This window comes from Scyliorhinus torazame, chromosome 2, assembly GCF_047496885.1.
Source record: "Scyliorhinus torazame isolate Kashiwa2021f chromosome 2, sScyTor2.1, whole genome shotgun sequence".
Taxonomy (NCBI): Eukaryota; Metazoa; Chordata; class Chondrichthyes; order Carcharhiniformes; family Scyliorhinidae; genus Scyliorhinus; species Scyliorhinus torazame.
The window spans coordinates 256998447-257024909 of record NC_092708.1 but is presented as its reverse complement, the minus strand read 5'-3'; the positions used below and the strand labels follow the sequence as shown (position 1 = coordinate 257024909).

Below are 26463 nucleotides of genomic sequence, written 5' to 3'. Positions count from 1 at the left end.
CACACAGCTCTCCCTGTGTAACACACTACTCAGTACACACAGCTCTCCCTGTGTAACACACTGTTCAGTACACACAGCTCTCCCTGTGTAACACACTGTTCAGTACACACAGCTCCCACTGTGTAACACACTGTTCAGTACACACAGCTCTCCCTGTGTAACACACTACTCAGTACACACAGCTCTCCCTGTGTAACACACTGTTCAGTACACACAGCTCTCCCTGTGTAACACACTACTCAGTACACACAGCTCTCCCTGTGTAACACACTGTTCAGTACACACAGCTCTCCCTGTGTAACACACTGTTCAGTACACACAGCTCCCACTGTGTAACACACTGTTCAGTACACACAGCTCTCACTGTGTAACACACTGTTCAGTATACACAGCTCTCCCTGTGTAACACACTGTTCAGTACACACAGCTCTCCCTGTGTAACACACTGTTCAGTACACACAGCTCTCACTGTGTAACACACTGTTCAGTATACACAGCTCTCCCTGTGTAACACACTGTTCAGTACACACAGCTCTCCCTGTGTAACACACTGCTCAGTACACACAGCTCCCACTGTGTAACACACTGTTCAGTACACACAGCTCTCACTGTGTAACACACTGTTCAGTATACACAGCTCTCCCTGTGTAACACACTGTTCAGTACACACAGCTCTCCCTGTGTAACACACTGTTCAGTACACACAGCTCTCACTGTGTAACACACTGTTCAGTATACACAGCTCTCCCTGTGTAACACACTGTTCAGTACACACAGCTCTCCCTGTGTAACACACTGCTCAGTACACACAGCTCTCCCTGTGTAACACACTGTTCAGTACACACAGCTCTCCCTGTGTAACACACTGTTCAGTACACACAGCTCTCACTGTGTAACACACTGTTCAGTATACACAGCTCTCCCTGTGTAACACACTGCTCAGTACACACAGCTCTCACTGTGTAACACACTGTTCAGTATACACAGCTCTCCCTGTGTAACACACTGTTCAGTACACACAGCTCTCCCTGTGTAACACACTACTCAGTACACACAGCTCTCCCTGTGTAACACACTGTTCAGTACACACAGCTCTCCCTGTGCAACACACTGCTCAGTAAACACAGCTCTATGTGTAACACACTGTTCAGTACACACAGATCTCCCTGTGTTACTGTGTTACTGTTCAGTATACACAGCTCTCACTGTGTAACACACTGTTCAGTATACACAGCTCTCACTGTGTAACACACTGTTCAGTATACACAGCTCTCCCTGTGTAACACACTGTTCAGTGCACACAGCTCTCCCTGTGTAACACACTGTTCAGTGCACACAGCTCTCCCTGTGTAACACACTACTCAGTACACACAGCTCTCCCTGTGTAACACACTGTTCAGTACACACAGCTCTCCCTGTGTAACACACTACTCAGTACACACAGCTCTCCCTGTGTAACACACTGTTCAGTACACACAGCTCTCCCTGTGTAACACACTGTTCAGTACACACAGCTCCCACTGTGTAACACACTGTTCAGTACACACAGCTCTCCCTGTGCAACACACTGTTCAGTACACACAGCTCTCACTGTGTAACACACTGTTCAATACACACAGCTCTCACTGTGTAGCACATTGTTCAGTACACACAGCTCTCCCTGTGTAACACACTGTTCAGTACACACAGCTCTCACTGTGTAACACACTGTTCAGTACACACAGCTCTCACTGTGTAACACACTGTTCAGTACACACAGCTCTCCCTGTGTAACACACTGTTCAGTACACACAGCTCTCCCTGTGTAACACACTGTTCAGCACACACAGCGCTCACTAAGTAACACACTGCTCAGTATACACAGCTCTCACTGTGTAACACACTGTTCAGTACACACAGCTCTCCCTGTGTAACACACTGTTCAGTACACACAGCTCTCCCTGTGTAACACACTGTTCAGCACACACAGCTCTCACTAAGTAACACACTGCTCAGTATACACAGCTCTCACTGTGTAACACACTGTTCAATACACACAGCTCTCACTGTGTAACACATTGTTCAGTACACACAGCTCTCCCTGTGTAACACACTGTTCAGTACACACAGCTCTCCCTGTGTAACACACTGTTCAGTACACACAGCTCCCACTGTGTAACCCACTGTTCAGTACACACAGCTCCCAACGTGTAACACATTGTTCAGTACACACGGCTCTCCCTGTGTAACACACTGTTCAGTACACACAGCTCTCCCTGTGCAACACACTGTTCAGTACACACAGCTCTCACTGTGTAACACACTGTTCAATACACACAGCTCTCACTGTGTAACACATTGTTCAGTACACACAGCTCTCCCTGTGTAACACACTGTTCAGTACACACAGCTCTCACTGTGTAACACACTGTTCAGTACACACAGCTCTCACTGTGTAACACACTGTTCAGTACACACAGCTCTCCCTGTGTAACACACTGTTCAGTACACACAGCTCTCCCTGTGTAACACACTGTTCAGCACACACAGCTCTCACTAAGTAACACACTGCTCAGTATACACAGCTCTCACTGTGTAACACACTGTTCAGTACACACAGCTCTCACTGTGTAACACACTGTTCAGTACACACAGCTCTCCCTGTGTAACACACTGTTCAGTACACACAGCTCTCCCTGTGTAACACACTGTTCAGTATACACAGCTCTCACTGTGTAACACACTGTTCATTACACACAGCTCTCCCTGTGTAACACACTGTTCAGTACACCCAGCTCTCCTTGTGTAACACACTGTTCAGTACACACAGCTCTCACTATGTAACACACTGTTCAGTACACACAGCTCTCCCTGTGTAACACACTGTTCACTACACACAGCTCTCCCTGTGTAACACATTGTTCAGTACACACAGCTCTCCCTGTGCAACACACTGTTCAGTACGCACAGCTCTCCCTGTGTAACACAGCATTCAGTACACGCAGCTCTCCTTGTGTAACACACTGTTCAATACACACAGCTCTCCCTGTGTAACACACTGTTCAGTACACACAGCTCTCCCTGTGTAACACACTGTTCAGTATACACAGCTCTCACTGTGTAACACAGTTCAGTATACACAGCTCTCACTGTGTAACACACTGTTCAGTATACACAGCTCTCACTGTGTAACACACTGTTCAGTATACACAGCTCTCACTGTGTAACACACTGTTCAGTACACACAGCTCTCCCTGTGTAACACACTGTTCAGTATACACAGCTCTCACTGTGTAACACACTGTTCAGTATACACAGCTCTCCCTGTGTAACACACTGTTCAGTACACACAGCTCTCCCTGTGTAACACACTACTCAGTACACACAGCTCTCCCTGTGTAACACACTGTTCAGTACACACAGCTCTCCCTGTGCAACACACTGCTCAGTAAACACAGCTCTATGTGTAACACACTGTTCAGTACACACAGATCTCCCTGTGTTACTGTGTTACTGTTCAGTATACACAGCTCTCACTGTGTAACACACTGTTCAGTATACACAGCTCTCACTGTGTAACACACTGTTCAGTATACACAGCTCTCCCTGTGTAACACACTGTTCAGTGCACACAGCTCTCCCTGTGTAACACACTGTTCAGTGCACACAGCTCTCCCTGTGTAACACACTACTCAGTACACACAGCTCTCCCTGTGTAACACACTGTTCAGTACACACAGCTCTCCCTGTGTAACACACTACTCAGTACACACAGCTCTCCCTGTGTAACACACTGTTCAGTACACACAGCTCTCCCTGTGTAACACACTGTTCAGTACACACAGCTCCCACTGTGTAACACACTGTTCAGTACACACAGCTCTCCCTGTGTAACACACTACTCAGTACACACAGCTCTCCCTGTGTAACACACTGTTCAGTACACACAGCTCTCCCTGTGTAACACACTACTCAGTACACACAGCTCTCCCTGTGTAACACACTGTTCAGTACACACAGCTCTCCCTGTGTAACACACTGTTCAGTACACACAGCTCCCACTGTGTAACACACTGTTCAGTACACACAGCTCTCACTGTGTAACACACTGTTCAGTATACACAGCTCTCCCTGTGTAACACACTGTTCAGTACACACAGCTCTCCCTGTGTAACACACTGTTCAGTACACACAGCTCTCACTGTGTAACACACTGTTCAGTATACACAGCTCTCCCTGTGTAACACACTGTTCAGTACACACAGCTCTCCCTGTGTAACACACTGCTCAGTACACACAGCTCTCCCTGTGTAACACACTGTTCAGTACACACAGCTCTCCCTGTGTAACACACTGTTCAGTACACACAGCTCTCACTGTGTAACACACTGTTCAGTATACACAGCTCTCCCTGTGTAACACACTGTTCAGTACACACAGCTCTCCCTGTGTAACACACTGCTCAGTACACACAGCTCTCACTGTGTAACACACTGTTCAGTATACACAGCTCTCCCTGTGTAACACACTGTTCAGTACACACAGCTCTCCCTGTGTAACACACTACTCAGTACACACAGCTCTCCCTGTGTAACACACTGTTCAGTACACACAGCTCTCCCTGTGCAACACACTGCTCAGTAAACACAGCTTTATGTGTAACACACTGTTCAGTACACACAGATCTCCCTGTGTTACTGTGTTACTGTTCAGTATACACAGCTCTCACTGTGTAACACACTGTTCAGTATACACAGCTCTCACTGTGTAACACACTGTTCAGTATACACAGCTCTCCCTGTGTAACACACTGTTCAGTGCACACAGCTCTCCCTGTGTAACACACTGTTCAGTGCACACAGCTCTCCCTGTGTAACACACTACTCAGTACACACAGCTCTCCCTGTGTAACACACTGTTCAGTACACACAGCTCTCCCTGTGTAACACACTACTCAGTACACACAGCTCTCCCTGTGTAACACACTGTTCAGTACACACAGCTCTCCCTGTGTAACACACTGTTCAGTACACACAGCTCCCACTGTGTAACACACTGTTCAGTACACACAGCTCTCCCTGTGTAACACACTACTCAGTACACACAGCTCTCCCTGTGTAACACACTGTTCAGTACACACAGCTCTCCCTGTGTAACACACTACTCAGTACACACAGCTCTCCCTGTGTAACACACTGTTCAGTACACACAGCTCTCCCTGTGTAACACACTGTTCAGTACACACAGCTCCCACTGTGTAACACACTGTTCAGTACACACAGCTCTCACTGTGTAACACACTGTTCAGTATACACAGCTCTCCCTGTGTAACACACTGTTCAGTACACACAGCTCTCCCTGTGTAACACACTGTTCAGTACACACAGCTCTCACTGTGTAACACACTGTTCAGTATACACAGCTCTCCCTGTGTAACACACTGTTCAGTACACACAGCTCTCCCTGTGTAACACACTGCTCAGTACACACAGCTCTCCCTGTGTAACACACTGTTCAGTACACACAGCTCTCCCTGTGTAACACACTGTTCAGTACACACAGCTCTCACTGTGTAACACACTGTTCAGTATACACAGCTCTCCCTGTGTAACACACTGTTCAGTACACACAGCTCTCCCTGTGTAACACACTGCTCAGTACACACAGCTCTCACTGTGTAACACACTGTTCAGTATACACAGCTCTCCCTGTGTAACACACTGTTCAGTACACACAGCTCTCCCTGTGTAACACACTGCTCAGTACACACAGCTCTCACTGTGTAACACACTGTTCAGTATACACAGCTCTCCCTGTGTAACACACTGTTCAGTACACACAGCTCTCCCTGTGTAACACACTGTTCAGTACACACAGCTCTCCCTGTGTAACACACTGCTCAGTACACACAGCTCTCACTGTGTAACACACTGTTCAGTATACACAGCTCTCCCTGTGTAACACACTGTTCAGTACACACAGATCTCCCTGTATTCCTGTATTTCAGTATGTACCATTTCACCTATACATTTGCTGTTCCATTGTAACCAGTATTTCCATGGGGTAATGTTTCTGGACAGTAATGCAGGGACAAAAGCCATGAGAGTAAATGTCAATGCTCTGTGTACCTTCCACGCCCAAACGTTGACGATCATATCATGTTGGTATCCCACGGAGACAATGTACTTGGCGTTGGGTGAGAATGCCACGCAGGCCACTCCGTACTTGTGTTCCTGGAGCTCTGCCACCTGTGTTCTTTCATTGACATCCCAGATTCGAACGGCGGGCATGTGTCCACTCTGCAAAGCAGCACCAAGGGGGCAAAATAAACAGTTAACAGCAATCAGGATGGACAGCTCAGTTAAAGAGTGGATTACTAAATGCAGCTTGATCATGATCAGCAGGAAATTAATTATGTCATGAAAAATCAGTCCTCAAACACTGGCTCTAAACTTGTTCAAAACCTGCTGAATCTCGAACTTCTGTCAATTCAAATTAAAGGCCATTGACCAGCAACTTCGGGCTCAATTTCTCCAAACCAGTGGATGTAGTTTTGGGAGTGAGTTCAAAGAAAATACTACTGATTCATCAGGACAGTTCAGCAATAGGTTTCTGTGGTGATGTGCATCACTGTAAATACATGTAAGCTAGCCAGACACTAGAGGGAGCACCAGAAACATCACACACTCAACCAATAGATAAGTTAGATAGCAGATGACCAATGGACATTCACGATACACAAGGAGGTGACACGACCACAGGGGGGCATTACACCAACCCACATATAAAGGACACCACACACATGATCTGCCCTTTGGCCAGTGGAGACAGTCAGTGAGGAGAGGCACAGGGTTGATTCAATATTACACCCACCACGTGGAAGACAGCAGCTGGTTAGTCAGTTTAGGTAGCTATAATAGGATTAGCAGTAGTGTCGAACTCAAGTTATAAAAGTGTACACAGTGTAAATATATGTGTTGAAGTTATCTACACGTCTCGACCTTCCTTTGACAAATACAACACAAGGAAGCCGCTTATGTTACAAAGGAAACATAACAATACATGGTACCAGTAGTGAACTGTTTAAATCCAGATAGCCATACCTCAACGTACAGTGACAACCAACAATACCCAGGCAAGATGTTCGAACTCCCGGTTCCGCAGCAGCTCCAGTGCCACGGCGATCTCCGTGAAAACTGGCAGATATTCCGGCAAACGTTTGAATTCTTCCTGGTGGCAGCCGAACTTAAAGACCTGGCCGATGATGAAAAAACAGAGTTTCTCCTCACCATCGCCGGTGCAAGAGCAGAAGAAATCTTTTAAAAATTCAAGTTTTCCAAGAGGCAAAACAGGTGCGACTTCCAGGCAGTCCTGGACAAATTCGGCAAATACTGTGAGGAAAACACACTCCAATCGGCAAGAAAAGGTAAGTGAAGCGCCAGTACTCACCTCGAGGCCGAAATCCCGGACCAGAGAACGATTTGGGTCGGGGTCAGCAGCCATCTTGCCAAAGGGACTACACTAGCGCAGTTGCGCGAGAAGTGCGCAGAACCAGAAGGTTCGTTTGCGCATGCGCGAGACGCCGTGCATGCGAAATCAAGAAAACGGCCATCGGTAAAGGAGCAGCGATCTGCGCATGCGCAATCGCTTCCTACGTGCTACGTCACGCACGTCATGACGTCAGAGGCCCCAGACCGCACCAATTTTAAAGAAAAAATCTTTTAAAGCTGTAAAACAACCTCCCTTCACCTGGAATGACAGCACAATGCCTCAAATTAAACCAGGAAATGAATTTAACCTCCGAAGAACCCGGCAACAAGCAGTTACCTACACACAAATCGATGATTCCGACCTTGAATACTTCGATACCGACCTTTACATTTTCTCTGGACCTCGCAAGCCCAATGACAGCTCCATGGTCCTAGACGACTACGACTCGGACGAACCTTTCGTGTTGCACATTGGTGACCCCCGTATTGAATCCGACGCAGATGCGGATTCATTCTTCGGATTTGAGGATCTTCAACCCAGCAGATATGACGTCCCAACTCATCAGTGCAGGATTAAGAGACAGAGAGCGGTACAAGCCCACAGAGCGGCCTGCTGCCACACACAGAGTGGTCCACGCCCCGCTCAGGGTTCCAGACTCTACGAAAGAAGACATGCAAGACTCCACACCACAGTCCTTGCAGGAACAAGAAGTGACTCCAGTATCACAAGACTCCACAGCAAGCTCGTGGACAGACTCCACAATGGCAGAAATGCATGACTCCGATGTGCAGTCCTTGCAGGAACAAGACCATGAGGGTCTAGCAACCTCCTCTGACCAACTAGTGGCAGACGATGCAAGTCTGCCATGCTCACGTAAACACCAAGAAGACTATAAGTCTACCACGCTCCACTGCACAGCAGGACGACCATGACGGTCTATCATGCTACAATGAAGGACAAAGTGATGATGACTGTTCAAGCCCAAATGAAGGACAACGGCAAGACAATGACAGTCGACCCACATTGTTTGCACCACCAGATGAAAACTCTGACAATTTACCCAACCCTAGTGAACAGCAAGCAGCTACTGAGGATCTACCCACGGTAGTGAAACGAGGGACGATAATATCCCACTTCCCATGCAAGAGGTACAAAGTGACAGACCTCAGCTAGTGTGTACAGAGGCACTCGATGATCACGGTGAGACCACTGGTGACTCCGGTGACACCACACTACTTCCACCCTCAATTGCTCGAACCTCTCCACTAGTCAGTGCATTCCTGCATGTTCCGACTCCAGACGTGCAGCTTCAAGAAATCTCAGCTGACTCCAGTGAACCTGCTAAGACTCCGGACGGGGAACATCAACAAACCAACACTGACTCAGTTAAAACAGACCAGACTCCAGATGGGGAGCAACCAAACGCCGACTCTGATTCACGTAAGCCAGACTTTACTCCAGACAGGCAGTGTCGCAACCTCAGTGATGGCATGCTCAGGGTGACAGCAGATGCCACAACGACAGGAGATGGATCACGTGACAATCACACTGGGTCAGCAATAACAAGCAGCAGCTACAGTCCAAGAGGAATAGACCAATTTTCACCACAGCTATGTCCACACATTTGTTCCACACCGACAGTGCGGCCAATGACAGCTCATGCTGGACAAACCCAGTATTCAAGCCTGCAGCAGCCAGCAGTCTATGCAGCATATTCTCAAACAGGCCAGCACTACGGATTGCCCACTAATGGAATCAAGACCGAAGGAGGACTACCGCCAGCGTAATCTGCACTACAGACTGGATGCCTTAGTTACAGCCCAGGATTTGCTGCACCACAGCCTGGCCAGACAGCATATTCCTATCAGATGCAAGGTTCTAGTTTCACACCATCACCAGACATTGATGCAAGCAGCAATTCTGTCTCCAAATCGACATGCTTCAACGCTTCTCAGCAGAATCACCCTTCCAGCACAGCATGTGGCCAGAACCAGTACGCACAGTCTCATCCGACTTCAACATCTGGCACATCCATGACCTCGAATGATACTGTTGACGGTACCTCTTTAATGTCAACGACCTATCAGCTACAAGATGCCACCCGACAGCACCACCACAAACATAAAAAAAGAAAGAGACTCCAAATCAGACAGCGAAGTGATTTGACCACTTCTTGGTTCCTGTGGCACAGGGACGTTGATAGCGTTCATAACCAAGAGAGACTTTTGACCATGATGATTGATGGTTTATGGACTCACATGAATGATTTGGACTTATTGTTTAATCACCGTTCCCATGACTTGTATATACCTTAACTTGTCTACCTGTTCTTTGTTAAGTTTTTCTTAAAGTGTACAGAAAATATGAACATATAAAAAAGGGAGGATGTGGTGATGTGCATCACTGTAAATACATGTAAGCTAGCCAGACACTAGAGGGAGAACAAGAAACATCACACACACTCAGCCAATATATAAGTTAGATAGGAGGCGACCAATGGACATTCACGATACACAAAGAGGTGACACGACCACAGGGGGGCATTACACCAACCCATATATAAAGGACACCACACACATGATCTCCCTTTGGTCAGTGGAGACAGTCAGTGAGGAGAGGCACAGGATTGATTCAATATTACACCCACCACGTGGAAGACAGCAGCTGGTTAGTCAGTTTAGGTAGCTACAATAGGATTAGCAGTAGTGTCGAACTCAAGTTATAAAAGTGTACATAGTGTAAATAAATGTGTTGACGTTATCTACACGTCTCGACCTTCCTTGACAAATGCAACACAAGGAAGCCGCTTATGTTACAAAGGAAACATAACAAAACAGTTTCCACCTCTCTTTCCCAGAGCGGGGATTCTGGCAGTGCTGGCGACCTGGCTGTCTGCTGTGGGTAGACAATTAAACCAATTATTGTGGAAACAGATTGTAATTTTCCCAAATGCTTCCACCACCCCGAACCCTCCCCACCCTGGCTCCCTCCGCCCCCTCCCACCCCAAGAATGGAGTGGAGGTGGCTTCACAGCAGGAGGTTCAAGCCGTAAATCATCAGAGGCATTTTAAAAAATATGTATTTTTATTCAAGTTTCTGATATTTTAACATTTTAAACAAACAACATAGCAAATAAAAAACAACACAAATCCCCAACACCACCTTCCAGGAACCTCAACCAAACAATTCACCCCCCCCCCCCCACCCGTTAACAACTGACAGTGGCCAGCTCCTTGAAATGTAGCACAAACAACTTGATGTTCGGGAGAACCCGAAGCCGGCACAAGGACAGGAGAGGTTGTGAAATTTGCTCCTCCCCACGCCCGCTGACATCGAGTTGTTATGGCGACATTACTCTGGGTGCCCAACTAATGGACAATCAGCGTTAAACGTGCTGCGTGGAAGGCTGAGCAGTGTTCGGGACTGCGGGAAGCGACCGGGCGCTGAGAATAGGGTGTGTGAGGGCTGGAGCTCCCTCGGGGGGGGCGGGGACTGCCACTGCAGATTGTAACCTGTAAAAAAAGAAATACCAGTGGAAAAACTGTACCATCAGTGTCTCGCCAGCACAATCCGTCCCCAGAAACATTTGTTAATTTTAATTGAGCCCTGACTTTCATCCTGTCCTGGGTGAAGGTAGTAGTTGAAAGGTAAAGGCTGCCTGGCTAATCGGCCTACCCGAAAACCGGGAAAGCAGACGGGCCATGTAAAACCCTACTCAATTGTTGTTTAGTTAATTTAAGTTGGTTTCTTTTCTGTTGGTGGGCGTGTCTCAGACCCACGCCCATGCCCACCGGCCGAAATATCACGCGGAGGCGTGGTGAGGTCAGGACGCGGGCCCGAAGTCCTCTCGCACAATTTTGTGTCTTGGGTGTACCCGCCCCAGCAACGTAAAATTCTGGCCAAGGTGTCTAATATCCCACCAGGGCTCTATCCCAATCTAGATTGGAAAGCAATGTCGGGATCGCGACTGACTGGGGATTGGAAATCAGGCCCATTCCCGATGTTGCTACTGACAGAGGCTGTGGGACTTGCTGAGCACTCACGACATTTTCAGTCCTTACTTACTGAGGTTATTTACTGTCTTAAATGATACAAAACAATCAAAGAATAAAAATGGTGATCGTGACTTCCGGGTGCGGCGATGACCAGCTAAGTCGCACGTTTCGGCAGCTCCCGGTGGAACGGACTTTTGGGCTCTTAATAAGAGCCCCAACGGCAATTTTAACGGCTAAAAGCACTGTGCGGTAAACCAGAAGGGAATCCCCCCCTGGATACGGATGGAAAAAGGAGAGGAAAGTGCCCGGATTGTGGTGGATCCTTTAGAGCAGCGGCAAGGAAGGCAAGCAAAAACCAAGATGGCGTCGGAAGGTGGCAGTTTAATATGGGGCCCTGAACAACACGAGTTTTTGAAACACTGCGTGGAAGAGCTTAAAAAGGAGATGAAGAAGGAGCTGTTGGCCCCGATATTACAGGCGATCGAAGGGTTAAAGGATGAGCAAAAGACCCAGGAGCGGGAGCTTCGGGTCGTGAAGGCAAAGGCTGCCGAGAACGAGGACGATATACAGGGCCTGGTGGTGAAGACGGAGATGCACGAGGCACACCATAAACGATGTGTGGAAAGATTGGAGGTGTTGGAGAATAACGCGAGGAGGAATAATTTAAGGATTCTTGGTCTTCCTGAAGGTGCGGAGGGAGCGGACGTCGGGGCATATGTGAGCACGATGCTGCACTCGTTAATGGGAGCGGAGGCCCCAGCGGGTCCGCTGGAGGTGGAGGGAGGATACCGAGTGATGGCGCGAGGACCGAGAGCAGGAGAAATTCCTAGAGCCATAGTGGTGAGATTCCTCCGTTTTAAGGACAAAGAGATGGTCCTTAGATGGGCAAAGAAAACTCGGAGCAGTAGGTGGGAGAACGCGGTGATCCGCATATATCAAGACTGGAGTGCGGAGGTGGCGAGAAGGAGGGCGAGCTTTAATCGGGCCAAGGCGGTGCTTCACAAAAAGAAGATAAAATTTGGAATGCTGCAACCGGCAAGACTGTGGGTCACATATCAAGGGAGGCACCACTACTTTGAGACGGCGGATGAGGCGTGGACTTTTATTGTGGAAGAAAAACTGGAAAAAGCGGGTTACTAAAAAAGAACGTTTGAAACAAAGTGGTGGGGCGAGTATGGGGGGCGAAGAGGGGGGAAAAGGGGGGGAAAGATGAGTTTTAGGTTATTAATCCTGCGATGTGGTAACTTTTCTCTCTTCCACAGGTGGTGGTGGAGGGAGGAAGGGAGGTGGAGGACATGGGGCGTTGGCCATGGGGGGCGGGTAAAAGGGAAGCGCGGGCTTTGTTCCCGCGCTATGATAATCATGGCGGGAATAGGGAAGCAGGAAGGAGGGGGCGTCGCACGGTGCGAGCCGAGGTCACGGGGGAAGCCGAGGTCGGCCAGAGTTTGCTGACTTCTGGGAGCAACATGGGGGGTGTAACTACGCTAGTGGGGGATCTAGCGGGGGTGGGGGGGGGGGGTGGGGGGGAGTTACTGGGTTGCTGCTGCTGGGGAGAGGGGGGAGCCGGAATGGGGTGGGGTGGGCGGGGGGGCGCCGCCTGGGGGGGACACAGCTGTATGGGAACCGGGTGAGGAGCTGAAAAAAGGGGATGGCTAATCGACAAGGGGGGGGTAAAAAGCCCCCCAACCCGGTTGATCATGTGGAATGTGAGAGGGCTGAACGGGCCGATAAAGAGGGCACGAGTACTCGCACACCTTAAGAAACTTAAGGCAGACGTGGTTATGTTACAAGAGACGCACTTGAAACTTATAGACCAGGTTAGACTACGCAAAGGATGGGTGGGGCAGGTGTTTCATTCGGGGCTAGATGCGAAAAACAGGGGGGTGGCTATATTAGTGGGGAAGCGGGTTATGTTTGAGGCAAAGACCATAGTGGCGGATAGCAGGGGCAGATACGTGATGGTGAGTGGCAAATTACAGGGGGAGGCGGTGGTCTTGGTAAACATATATGCCCCGAACTGGGATGATGCCAATTTTATGAGGCGCATGCTAGGACGCATCCCGGACCTAGAGGTGGGAAAGTTGGTAATGGGGGGAGATTTTAATACGGTGCTGGAGCCAGGGCTGGACAGGTCGAGATCCAGGACTGGAAGGAGGCCGGCTGCAGCCAAGGTGCTTAAAGATTTTATGGAGCAGATGGGAGGAGTAGACCCGTGGAGATTTAGCAGACCTAGGAGTAAGGAGTTTTCGTTTTTCTCCTATGTCCACAAAGTTTATTCGCGAATAGACTTTTTTGTTTTGGGAAGGGCGTTGATCCCGAAGGTGAGGGGGACGGAGTATACGGCTATAGCCATTTCGGATCACGCTCCACACTGGGTAGACTTGGAGATAGGGGAGGAAACAGAAGGGCGCCCACCCTGGAGAATGGACATGGGACTAATGGCAGATGAGGGGGTGTGTCTAAGGGTGAGGGGGTGCATTGAAAAATACTTGGACCTCAATGATAACGGGGAGGTCCAGGTGGGAGTGGTCTGGGAGGCGCTGAAGGCAGTGGTTAGAGGGGAGCTGATCTCAATAAGGGCACATAAAGGAAAGCAGGAGAGTAGGGAACGGGAGCGGTTGCTGCAAGAACCTCTGAGGGTGGACAGGCAATATGCGGAGGCACCGGAGGAGGGACTGTACAGGGAAAGGCAAAGGTTACACGTAGAATTTGACTTGCTGACAAAGGGTACTGCAGAAGCACAGTGGAGGAAGGCACAGGGTGTGCAGTATGAGTATGGGGAGAAGGCGAGCAGGTTGCTGGCCCATCAATTGAGGAAAAGGGGAGCAGTGAGGGAAATAGGGGGAGTGAGGGATGAGGAAGGAGAGATAGAGCGGGGAGCGGAGAGAGTGAATGGAGTGTTCAAGGCATTCTATAAAAGATTATACGAAGCTCGGCCCCCGAATGGGAAGGAGAGAATGATGTGCTTCCTGGACCGGCTGGAATTTCCTAAGGTGGAGGAGCAGGAGAGGGTGGGACTGGGAGCACAGATCGAGATAGAGGAAGGAGTGAAAGGAATTAGGAGTATGCAGGCGGGGAAGGCTCCGGGACCGGATGGATTTCCAGTCAAATTTTATAGGAAATATGTGGACTTGCTTGCCCCGATACTGATGAGAACCTTTAATGAGGCGAAGGAAAGGGGACAGCTGCCCCCGACTATGTCGGAGGCAACGATATCGCTTCTCCTAAAGAAGGAAAAAGACCCGCTGCAATGCGGGTCCTATAGACCTATTTCCCTCCTAAATGTAGACGCTAAGATTCTGGCCAAGGTAATGGCAATGAGGATAGAGGATTGTGTCCCGGGGGTAGTCCATGAGGACCAAACTGGGTTTGTGAAGGGGAGACAGCTGAATACAAATATACGGAGGCTGCTAGGGGTAATGATGATGCCCCCACCAGAGGGGGAAGCGGAGATAGTGGTGGCGATGGATGCCGAGAAAGCATTTGATAGAGTGGAGTGGGATTATTTGTGGGAGGTGTTGAGGAGATTTGGTTTTGGAGAGGGGTATGTTGGATGGGTGCAACTGTTGTATTGGGCCCCGATGGCGAGCGTGGTCATGAATGGAAGGGGGTCTGCGTATTTTCGGCTCCATAGAGGGACGAGGCAGGGATGTCCTCTGTCCCCATTATTGTTTGTACTGGCGATTGAGCCCCTGGCAATAGCATTGAGGGGTTCCAAGAAGTGGAGGGGAGTACTCAGGGGAGGAGAGGAGCACCGGGTATCTCTTTACGCGGACGATTTATTGGTGTATGTGGCGGACCCGGCAGAGGGGATGCCAGAGATAATGCGGATACTTGGGGAGTTTGGAGAATTTTCAGGATATAAGCTGAACATGGGGAAAAGTGAGCTGTTTGTGGTGCATCCAGGGGAGCAGAGCAGAGAAATAGAGGACTTACCGCTGAGGAAGGTAACAAGGGACTTTCGCTACTTGGGGATCCAGATAGCCAAGAATTGGGGTACATTGCATAGGTTAAACTTAATGCGGTTGGTGGAACAGATGGAGGAGGACTTCAAGAGACGGGACATGGTATCCCTGTCACTGGCAGGGAGGGTACAAGTGGTTAAAATGGTGGTCCTCCCGAGATTCCTCTTTGTGTTTCAGTGCCTCCCGGTGGTGATCATGAAGGCTTTTTTCAAAAGGATTGAGAAGAGTATCATGAGTTTTGTGTGGGCCGGGAAGACCCCGAGAGTGAGGAAGGGATTTTTGCAGCGTAGTAGGGATAGGGGGGGGGCTGGCGCTACCGAGCCTGAGTGAGTACTACTGGGCCGCCAACATCTCAATGGTATGTAAGTGGATGAGAGAAGAGGAGGGAGCGGCGTGGAAGAGATTGGAGAGGGCGTCCTGCAGGGGGACTAGCCTACAAGCTATGGTGACGGCGCCGTTGCCGTTCTCACCGAAGAAATACACCACAAGCCCGGTGGTGGTGGCTACTCTGAAAATTTGGGAGCAGTGGAGACGGCATAGGGGAAAGACGGGAGCCTCGGTGTGGTCCCCGATAAGAAATAACCATAGGTTTGCTCCGGGGAGAATGGATGGGGGATTTGGAACATGGCAAAGAGCAGGAGTAACACAATTGAGAGATCTGTTTGTAGATGGGACGTTTGCAAGTCTGGGAGCGCTGACCGAAAAATATGGGTTGCCCCAGGGGAATACATTCCGGTATATGCAACTGAGGGCTTTTGCGAGGCAACAGGTGAGGGAATTCCCGCAGCTCCCGACGCAGGAGGTGCAGGACAGAGTGATCTCAAAGACATGGGTGGGGGACGGTAAGGTATCAGACATTTTTAGGGAAATGAGGGACGAGGGGGAGATTATGGTAGATGAGCTGAAAGGGAAATGGGAAGAAGAGCTGGGGGAGGAGATTGAGGAGGGGCTGTGGGCTGATGCCCTACGTAGGGTAAACTCATCGTCCTCGTGTGCCAGGCTAAGCCTGATACAATTTAAGGTGTTACACAGGGCGCATATGACTGGAGCATGGCTCAGTAAATTTTTTGGAGTAGAGGATAGGTGTGCGAGATGCTCGAGAAGCCCAGCGAATCACACCCACATGTTCTGGTCATGTCCGGCACTACAGGGGTTTTGGGTGGGGGTGACAAAGGTGCTTTCGAAGGTGGTGGGGGTCCAGGTCGAACCAAGCTGGGGGTTGGCTATATTCGGGGTTGCAGAAGAGCCGGGAGTGCAGGAGGCGAAAGAGGCTGATGTTTTGGCCTTTGCGTCCCTAGTAGCCCGGCGCAGGATACTGTTGATGTGGAAGGAAGCCAAGCCCCCGGGTGTGGAGACCTGGATAAATGACATGGCAGGGTTTATAAAGCTGGAACGGATTAAGTTCGTCCTAAGGGGATCGGCTCAAGGGTTCACCAGGCGGTGGCAACCGTTCGTCGAATACCTCACAGAAAGATAGAGGGAATGGAAAAGAAGAAGACAGCAGCAGCAACCCGGGGGGGGGGGGGGGGGGGGAGGAACCAGAGGGATTCTCAGGGATGTTAATATATAAGGATATAAGTATAATATGTATAGGTTGTTGTTATAGATAATTGTATATTGGACTGTTAAAACATATTTTTGGAGAATATTTATCTGGGACAAGGCAGTTGCCATTTAGTTTTGTTTTTGTTTATATATTATTTATTTCTTGTTTATAAAACTGGCCATTGTTATTTATATTGTGATATTACTGTGTAAAGGATACACAATGTGCTGTGATGGTTGGCCAAACATTTTCAATAAAATATCTTTAAAAAAAAAAAAATGGTGATCGTTTCAGTTATTTGCAAGGCCGATGTCGTGCTGCCAAACTCTGGATATCGCAGATTCACGATAAGAGAGTAAAAACTGCAAATCCTGCGACACGGTAGCACAGTGGTTAGCACAATTGCTTCACAGCTCCAGGGTCCCAGGTTCGATTCCGGCTTGGGTCACTGTGCGGAGTCTGCACGTTCTCCCCGTGTGTGCGTGGGTTTCCTCCGGGTGCTCCGGTTTCCTCCCACAATCCAAAGATGTGCAGGTTAGGTGGATTGGCCATGATAAATTGCCCTTAGTGTCCAAAATTTCCCTTAGTGTTGGGTGGGGTTACTGGGTTATGGGGATAGGGTGGAGGTGTTGACCTTGGGTAGGGTGCTCTTTCCAAGAGCTGGTGCAGACTCGATGGGCCGAATGGCCTCCTTCTGCACTGTAAACTCTATGATTCAGCTCTAGGGTCCCAGGTTCGATTTCCGGTCACTTAATGTGTGGAGTCTGCACGTTCTCCCCATGCCTGCGTGGTTTTCCTCCAGGTGCTCCGGTTTCCTCCCACAAGTCCCGAAAGACGTGCTTGTTAGGTAATTTGGACATTCTGAATTCTCCCTCTGTGTACCCGAACAGGCGCTGGAATGTGGCAACTAGGGGCTTTTCACAGTAACTTCATTGCAGTGTTAATTAAGCCTACTTGTGACAATAAAGATTATTATTATCACATCTTTTGTTCTTAGGTTGCCGCGAGGCTGGGAAAATGTTTTAATGGTACTTTACTTTCATGGTGGGGGGAGCTCAGAGCACAGGGACTTAAAATTTGAGCTAGGCTCTTCAAGATGATGTCAGGAAACTGCTCTTCACAGAAGAAGGGAGGTAGAAATCTGAAATCTCTCTCCCAGGCTGGGGTTCAATTGAAAATTCCAAGATGCAGAGATCTAAATTATTGAGGGTGACGGAACCACCAAGGTCAGCAAATGGAGTTAGGTTAGAGATCAGACATGATCTAACTGATCGGGAGAAAAGCCTCAAGGGGCTGAGCTCGAGTTGCTATATGTGCCACTCTCAATTGGCTTGTAGTTAATCAATCATACTTTTAATTAACAGCGTGAGAGATAAGTGGTTAGTTGAGCAAATCGCCATTCGTTGCAGTGGATGTAAAATTTCTCCTAGGTCTCAGTCAGCCTCTTTGAAAGGTTTCACACCGTCTGTATGTTAGATGCCAGGCTTTATAATCAAGATAAATCATCTGATTGAGATGTTGCCATGACAGCAGCTAAAACTGTACAGTGAACTATGGCTTTGTCTCTTAGAGTTTATTACAGTGTATCACTGAGGTACTTTTGATTTAGTTGACCTTGTCGATGGGTTCCTGAAGCAATCTGGAAAGCATTAAAAGCACAACTTTAAAACACGGGAGTATCATAGATCAGAATAAGCCATCAAGAGTGCAGTCAAAATATGCATCAGCAAAAACCAGCCACGGCTGTTGCTTGAAATGAAATGAAAATCGCTTATTGTCACAAGTCGGCTTCAATGAAGTTACTGTGAAAAGCCCCTAGTCGCCACATTCCGCCACCTGTTCGGGGAGGCTGTTACGGGAATTGAACCGTGCTGCTACCCTGCCTTGGTCTGCTTTCAAAGCCAGCGATTTAGCCCTGTGCTAAACAGCACCTAAATGCTTCAATGCTTCGATGTTGGGCTTTGCACAGAAGGACGGCATTTATGTCTCTAAGGCTGTGGGAATAACAATGGGAAGAGATGTACATTGTGCTGTCGACTCATGCTCACTTGCTTTACATCCTTACTCAAGATCTACTCATCTGAGTGATGTTGGTCGAAGTTTGAATATTGTCCAGGACACCGGGGGTCAGTTACTTGGCTGGAGGTTTCCATACCCGTTGTGGAAAGGAATTCGCTGTGGCGGATGTGGCAAGCCATTCAAATGCCCATTGACTTTGGCAGGACTGGACTTTCCTACTGGCGGAGACAGGGCCAGGAAACCCCAACCTCAGATTAACATCTCATCCCAACATTGCCGCATTCCCTCTGTACTGCACTGGAGTGACAGCCTGGAGATTGTGCCCAACTCTCTTGAATGGGACTTGAACTTACTGACCTCTGTTGACTCCAAAGAGTGGGTGGTGCAACTGCACTATGGTTGGCACTCAAATATGGGTCTTGATGCTCTGCAACACTGGGCGGGATTTAACGACCCCGCATGTTTTTCGCCGGAGGTGGCCTGGATTTCCCGGTGACAGCACCCCTCGTTACCGGGAAACCCGTGCGCCGGCGTGGGACCGGAATTTCCCGCTGGCGTGAAGAGCCAATAAATCCCGCCCATTGGATACGTTCTGCCTGATCTGACCTCAGGTGAGGTTTTGCACCTCATGACTGCAGATGGGAAGCCAGGCTGAGCTCACCATCTTTTGCCTGAGACTCTTCATACTTCAAGCTGTACAGCTGGTCCTACCTTTCAAGATACCAACGTGAAGTTGCTGGTTTTAGTTTCTTTGCTGTGGAGGTCCTTTAGGTGCTCAGGTGAATTGGGCAAGATAGAAACATAGAATATCGGAGCAAAAGGAGACCATTCAGCCCTTTCAGTCTGCTCATCCATCTCAATAGCCTGTTCCCGCCTTCCCCCCATATCCTTTGATCCCCTTTGCCCCAAGAGCTATATCTAACTTCTTGAAATATTTTGGCCTCAGCTACTTTCAGTGGTAGCAAATTCCACAGGCCAACCACTCTCTCGGTGAAGAAATCTCTCCTCACCTCTGTTTTAAATAGTCTACCCCGAATACTCAGACTGGGACCCCTGGTTCTGGACTCCGCCACCATCAGGAACATCCTTCCTACATCTACCCTGACCAGTCTTGTTGGAATTTATATGAGATCCCCCCTCATTCTTCTATTACTAAACTCCAGCGAATATAATCCTAACCAACTCAATCTCTCGTCAAATGTCATTCATGGCATCCCAGGAACCTGTCTGTTAAACATTCTAGAAAACTCCCCCTAGAGAAAGAACATCCATCCTCAGATAAAGAGCCCCAAACTGCACACAATATTCCATGTGTGGCCTCACCAAGGCCCTGTATAATTGAAGCAAGACATCCCTGCTCCAGTACTCAAATCCTCTTGTTATGAAGGCCAATATATCATTGGCTTTCTTTGCCGCCTGCTGTACCTACATGTTTACCTTCAGTGATTGATGTACAAGGACACTCAGGTTTTGTTGCACATTCCCCGTCTCAATTTATAGCCAGATAGCAATTTGCCTTCCTGTTTTTGATAACCAAATGGATGCCCTCACGTTTATCCAATTATACTGCATCTGCCATGTATTTGCCCACTCACTCAGCTTGTCCAAATCACACTGAAGGATCTCTGTATCTTCCTCACAGTTCACTCTCCCACCCAGCTTTGTGTCATTGCCAAATTTGGAGATATGACATTTTGTTCCCTCATCTAAATAATTAATATATGTAGTGAATAGTTGGGGTCCCAGCACTGATCCCTGGGGTGCCCCACTAGTCACTAACTGTCGTTTAGAAATAGACCTGTTTATTCCTACTCTTCGTTTCCTGTCTGCCAACCAGTTTTCTATCCATCTCTGTACAATACCCAATGGCTTTAATTGTACAAGCTAATCCCTTATGTGGGACTTTGTTGAAAGTCTTCTGAGAGTCCTAATAAACCATATCCACTGACCCCCCCCCCCCCTTCTGAGAGTCCTAATAAACCATATCCACTGACCCCCCCCTCCCCCCCCCCAATCAACGCTACTTGTTAAATCCTCAAAGAATTTCAGTAGATTTGTCAAGCATGATTTCCCTTTTGCAAATCCATGCTGACCCTGTCCAGTTCTGCCACTGTTTCCCAAGTGCTCTGCTATTAAATATTTTCCAATGGACGCTAAAATTTTCCCCACTACCAACATCAGGCTTACTGGTCTATAATTCCCTATTTTCTCCCTACCTCTCTTTTTAAACAGTGGGGTTATATTGGCTACCCTCCAATCTGAAGGAACCGTTCCAGAGTCTATAGAACCTTGGAAGGTGACCACCAATGGATCCACTATTTCTAGGGCCACTTCCTGAAGTACACTGGGGTGTAGATTATCAAGCCCTGGGGATTTATCGACCTTCAATCTCATCAATTTCCCCAACATCATTTCGCTACTCATTATGATTTCTTTCAGTTCCTCCCTCTCACTAAACCCTGTGTTCTCCAACATTTCTGGTATGCTATTGGTGACCTCCTTTTTGAAGACAGAACCAAAGTATGTATTTAGTTGGTCAGCCATTTCTTTATTCCCCATTATAGATTCTGTTGTCTCTGACTATAAGGGACCTACATTTGTGTTCACCAATCGTTTTTCTCTTCACAGACCAATAGAAACCTTTACGGTCAGTTTATATGTTCCCCGCAAACTTGCTCTTGTACTCTATTTTCCCCTTCTTATGCAATCCTGCCATCCTCCTTTGCTGATTTCTAAACTGCTCCCAATACCCAGGTCTATTGTTTTTTCTGGCCAATTTATATGCCTCTTCCTTGGATATAATACTATCTCTAATTTCCTTTGTAAACCATGGTCTGGCCACCTTTCCCATTTTACTTTTGCACCAGACAGGAATAAACAATTGTTGTAGTTCACCCTGCGCTCTTTGAATGTTTGCCTTTGCCTATCCACCATATTCCCTTTAAATAACATTTCCCAATCCATTACAGCGAACTCATGCCTCATACCATCATAGTTTCCTTTATTAAGATTCAGGACCTTAGTCTCAGAATCCACTCTGTCAGTCTCCACCTTGATGAAAAATTCCATCATATTAGGATCGCTCATCCTCGAGGAGCCTTGCACAACTAGATTGGCAATTATTTATTTCTTATTACACAATACTCAGTCTAGGATAGCCATTCCTCGAGTTGGTTCCTCAATGTATTGGTCCAGAAGACCATCCTGTACACACTGTAAGAATTTCTCCTCTATGTTATTGTTACTAATTTGATTTTCCCAATCTATATGCAGATTAAAGTCACCCATAATTACAGATGTTCCTTTATCGCATGCATCTCTAATTTCCTGTTTAATGCCATTCCCAACATCACCACTGCAGTTTGGGAGTCTATAAACAACCCTCACTAATGTTTTTTGCCCCTTAGTGTTTCTCAGCTCAGCCATACAGATTCCATATCATTGGAGATGAATTGCCCCTGATTTGGGCTCATGCTGGGAAAGGCGCACAAAGGGGGCTCACCATCCCTTGCCACGGCTCACTATACCTTGCCATAGTGCATGGTGGGATTGCAAGGGATTCCATCGCTATTCCGTTATCGGTCTGCCATTTTGAGCGGGTGGCCCTATAGTGAAGTCAAGAGGCAGCCACGCCCGTAACACAATTCAGCAGCCCCTCCCCCCTCCCCAGATGAGATTTTCTGGTTCACTGCCCCTGCAAACCCCACCCCACAGTTCACCGGCATGAGGGTGACTGATCCATCCCACTGATCCCCCACCAGAGACCCCCATAATGAGACCCTACCAGAGACCCTATAACAGAGGCCTCCATGACAATGACCCCCACGAGAGACCCCATGACAGAGATCCCCACTAGAAACCCCCGTAATATAGACCCCTACCAGAGACCCCCATTACAGAAACCCCTGCCTGTAAGATAAAGAGCAGTTCAGACAAAAATATTGAAAAAAATCACTACTTTAAAACTCACATGTCCCCTACACCTGCTGCCTCAGGCAGAGAAAGCAGCAACTGTAAATTCCCAGAAAGCGAATACCACATTTCCAGGGTTTAAACCCCCTCGGACCCTTTGATCTGCAAGGTGTTTATTCACATCAATGAGAAATTGTTCTTACTAGATGATGAATCACAGTTTCCAGAAAACCAGGTGTCTGGATTGTTTAATTTCATTTCCCTTCACGCTTGAATGGACCTCAAGTGCACTGCTGGGAAACTAACCCTAATGTTCATAAACATCTAGCTATGATTGACAGCTCGTGACCACATCAAAAGCAGTTAAGTGGGTTCTGAGAAAAAGAGGAAGTGAAAGCACTTAACTCCTAGATGTTGGATTTTGGTCAATTATCTTCAAATGTATGTCCTCTTCGTGACATTATACTTTCCCCAACTGCACCTGCCTCCACCGTCCCTGAAGTTGTTGTCTCGGCAGTTGTTGGATGCGGAGAAAGCTTTTGATCGGATGGAGTGGGATCATCAGTTGACAATTTTGAGTAAATTTGGGGCTGGTCTAAAATTTACTTCATGAATTTGCCTTCATTATACCTCCACTACTGAGTGCGCACACTAACTCTTTACATTCGGAGTATTACTTCCTCTTATCCAGGGCAACCCATCTTCTGTCCCCACTGATCTTTGCCCTGGCGATGGAACCCCTGCAAATAGCGTTAAAGTGATCCACCACTGCTAAAGGATACCTTTTGAGCTGGTGTGGGGCACCATGTGTCCTTATAGGCTGATGACCTCCAGTATATATCACTAACCCTGTTGCCTGTGTTGATGCCATATTGAATATTTTCAGCGCCTTTGGCTTGTTCTCTGGCTATAAATTGAATATCAACAAAAGTGAATGTTTCCCAATTAATCTAGTGCCAAACAAATTTCCCCAAAAGCTTCGCCGTTTTGTATATCTGGTGCCGGTCTTTGCGACTGAGGTGTGAACATAATGTACTTTCTTGAAACTCAGTAGGGAGCCTGCCCCCTTTGAAGCCGCATCTCCGACTTCAGTGGTGGCCATTGCTGGCACAGAACTACCACCCATAGAGGATCCTATGTCCGTCTCCCACAATTGTGTGGGCTCTGGTTCTGATATAGAGGCCGATGAATCGGGTATTCCCTGATAGCCAATGTCGATAAGAATCCATGTTGGTGACCCTTAGGTGCTCCCTGTGGAATTGAAGATTGCTGATCTGATTCACACCTCCCGATCTGACTTCACTTATTATGGTCTCAAGGCCAATTGCAAAGAGGCAGAAAAGGCCTTGTCATCGTGGAAGCACCGGGGTGAAACTGACTTGAGGGGGAGCGATGTTATGACACCATGAAGGGTCACGGGGGATCATCAATTGATCTCCCCGTTGTCCTTCTGGAATACTTGTTCCCCTATTGAGCGGGTGGAGGCTCGCCCAATAAGAACCATTCGGTGGGAGTTTAAAACCTGCAGCTCAGACCTGTACCGGTGTTCCCGGTGGTCTCCGGACTGGGATGCAGCACTGTACACCGTGGCAGCGGGTCTTTACATTGATCAAATGAACAAGAGTTTTGTATGAAGCCTGGCCTTGGTGGAATTTTTCCAACTATATTTGAGGTCCTACTTTACACCTTTGTTCCGAACTCCTTATATTCTTTTAGGGCCTCATCCCTTTTCTTTACCGATTTCATTTGTACCAGTGTGCACCACTACCACTGGCTGTTCACTCTGCCCCTTCAGGGTGTCCCGTAGCTGCACTGAGGCACCTTTGACTCTCGCATCAGGGAGGCAACATACCATCCTGGAATCTCGTCTGCAGCCACACACACGCTATCTATTCCCCTTACAATTGAATCCCCTATATCTATTACATTCCCACACTTCTTACTGCTCCCCTGTGCAGCAGACGCAACCGTGGCGCAACAAATTTGGCTGTTGCTGCTTTCCTCTGAGATGCCCGTCAACAGTGTCCAAAGCGGTATATCTGTTTTTCAGGCGAATAGCCGCTGGGGATTCCTTCAGTGCCTGCCTAGTATCCTTGCTCAGCCTGGTGGTCACTCATTCCCTTACTCCCTGTGGACTCTCAATACTTTCTAGCCACGATAATCTCTGCCTCGCAGATGCTTCACAATGTCCCCAGTTGTTGCTCTATCTCCAAAATCTAGGCTTCCAGGAACTGCAGCTGAAGCTACTTCCTGCATACATGCTGGCCCTTGGCATTAGAAATGCTCCCGGCTTCCCACATAGAGCAGGAAGAGCACACTATGGCTTTGAGCTTCCTTGTCATGACTTAGCCCTTTAAATACATTAAACCTTTTGGAAGATACTTAATGTCAAATAATATCAATTACTCTGGGGCCCTTCTTCCCTGCAACTTGTTGCTGCAGAGTATAGCCCTTACAGATGATGAACCACAAAATAAGACCTTAAAAAGTATAAGCAATAAAAGTAGTAAATGTTTACAAGACCATACTCACGTTACTCAAAGGATCATCAACTGTACTCAAAGGATCAATTTGTTCCCTCCTCACCAAACTCCCTCAGTCACCAAATTCCAACTTAAGCACTCTCCTGCAGCCCAAAGCTGCACTCCAGTACATATAGATTGGCATGAGCTCTGGTGAGTGGGCTAGCTGGGTACAGTCATTGGCAATGGTGGAAGAAGATATCAGTGCCAGAGAGAGCACAACATCACTATAATAGATTAATTTCTAACCAGTCATCACAATAGCCATGGAGCTCAGGAGACTGATCCATCCATGGATTCTATTAAGGTGATTTAACAGATAGGTGAAAATATCCTGAGGGTTTTGAAGATACTTGGTTCTAGCTCTTGTCTAGAGGAAAACGTCAACCCAACTCAGTGCATAAGGGCTTGACTAGCGTACAGAAGCTCAGTAAGGAAAATGAAGAGAGACTCCATGCAGTCAATGTGTGGATCGCTCTCCAAGGGAGAGATCGGCAGGCCACCAGTCCACCGACAGATACCTTCCTGGTCGAAGGAACCTCAGACACTTCAGTCAAATGGAAAGGAAGTAAGTGAGGAATGAAGAAGATAAAGCACAAAAGAAAGAAAGAATGATAGTAAGAAGGTCGTGCATTTCAATATTCCATTCATGGATTTAGAATGTCCGGAATGATTTTACAGATAATGGGGCATTTTTACTGTTGTAATGTAAGAAAAGGGGCAATTTGCACACAACTGCAATGTGATAATGACCAGATAATCAGTTTTAGTGACATTTGTAGAGGGATAAACATTGTCTGGAACAGTGGGAAGAATTCCCCATTCTTTTCAAATGAAATGAAATGAAAATCGCTTATTGTCACAAGTAGGCTTCAAATGAAGTTACTGTGAAAAGCCCCTAGTCGCCACATTCCGGCGCCTGTTCGGGGAGGCTGGTACAGGAATTGAACCCGCGCCGCAGGCCTGCCATGTTCTACATTAAAGGCCAGCTATTTAGCCCTGTGCTAAACCACCCCCTTAATCTGATATCATGA

General features: G+C 47.9%; 1 protein-coding gene across 2 annotated transcripts in view; it reads right to left on the bottom strand.

Moving 5' to 3' along the window:
- The window catches only part of mapkbp1 (mitogen-activated protein kinase binding protein 1), a 420608-nt gene that overhangs the window by 215918 nt on the left and 178227 nt on the right, over positions 1 to 26463 (bottom strand). For both annotated transcript variants that reach the window (XM_072486182.1, XM_072486183.1), the window contains exon 5: positions 6108 to 6278. In XM_072486182.1, coding sequence (XP_072342283.1) covers positions 6108 to 6278 — 171 coding nt within the window. The remainder of the gene's footprint in view (positions 1 to 6107; positions 6279 to 26463) is intronic.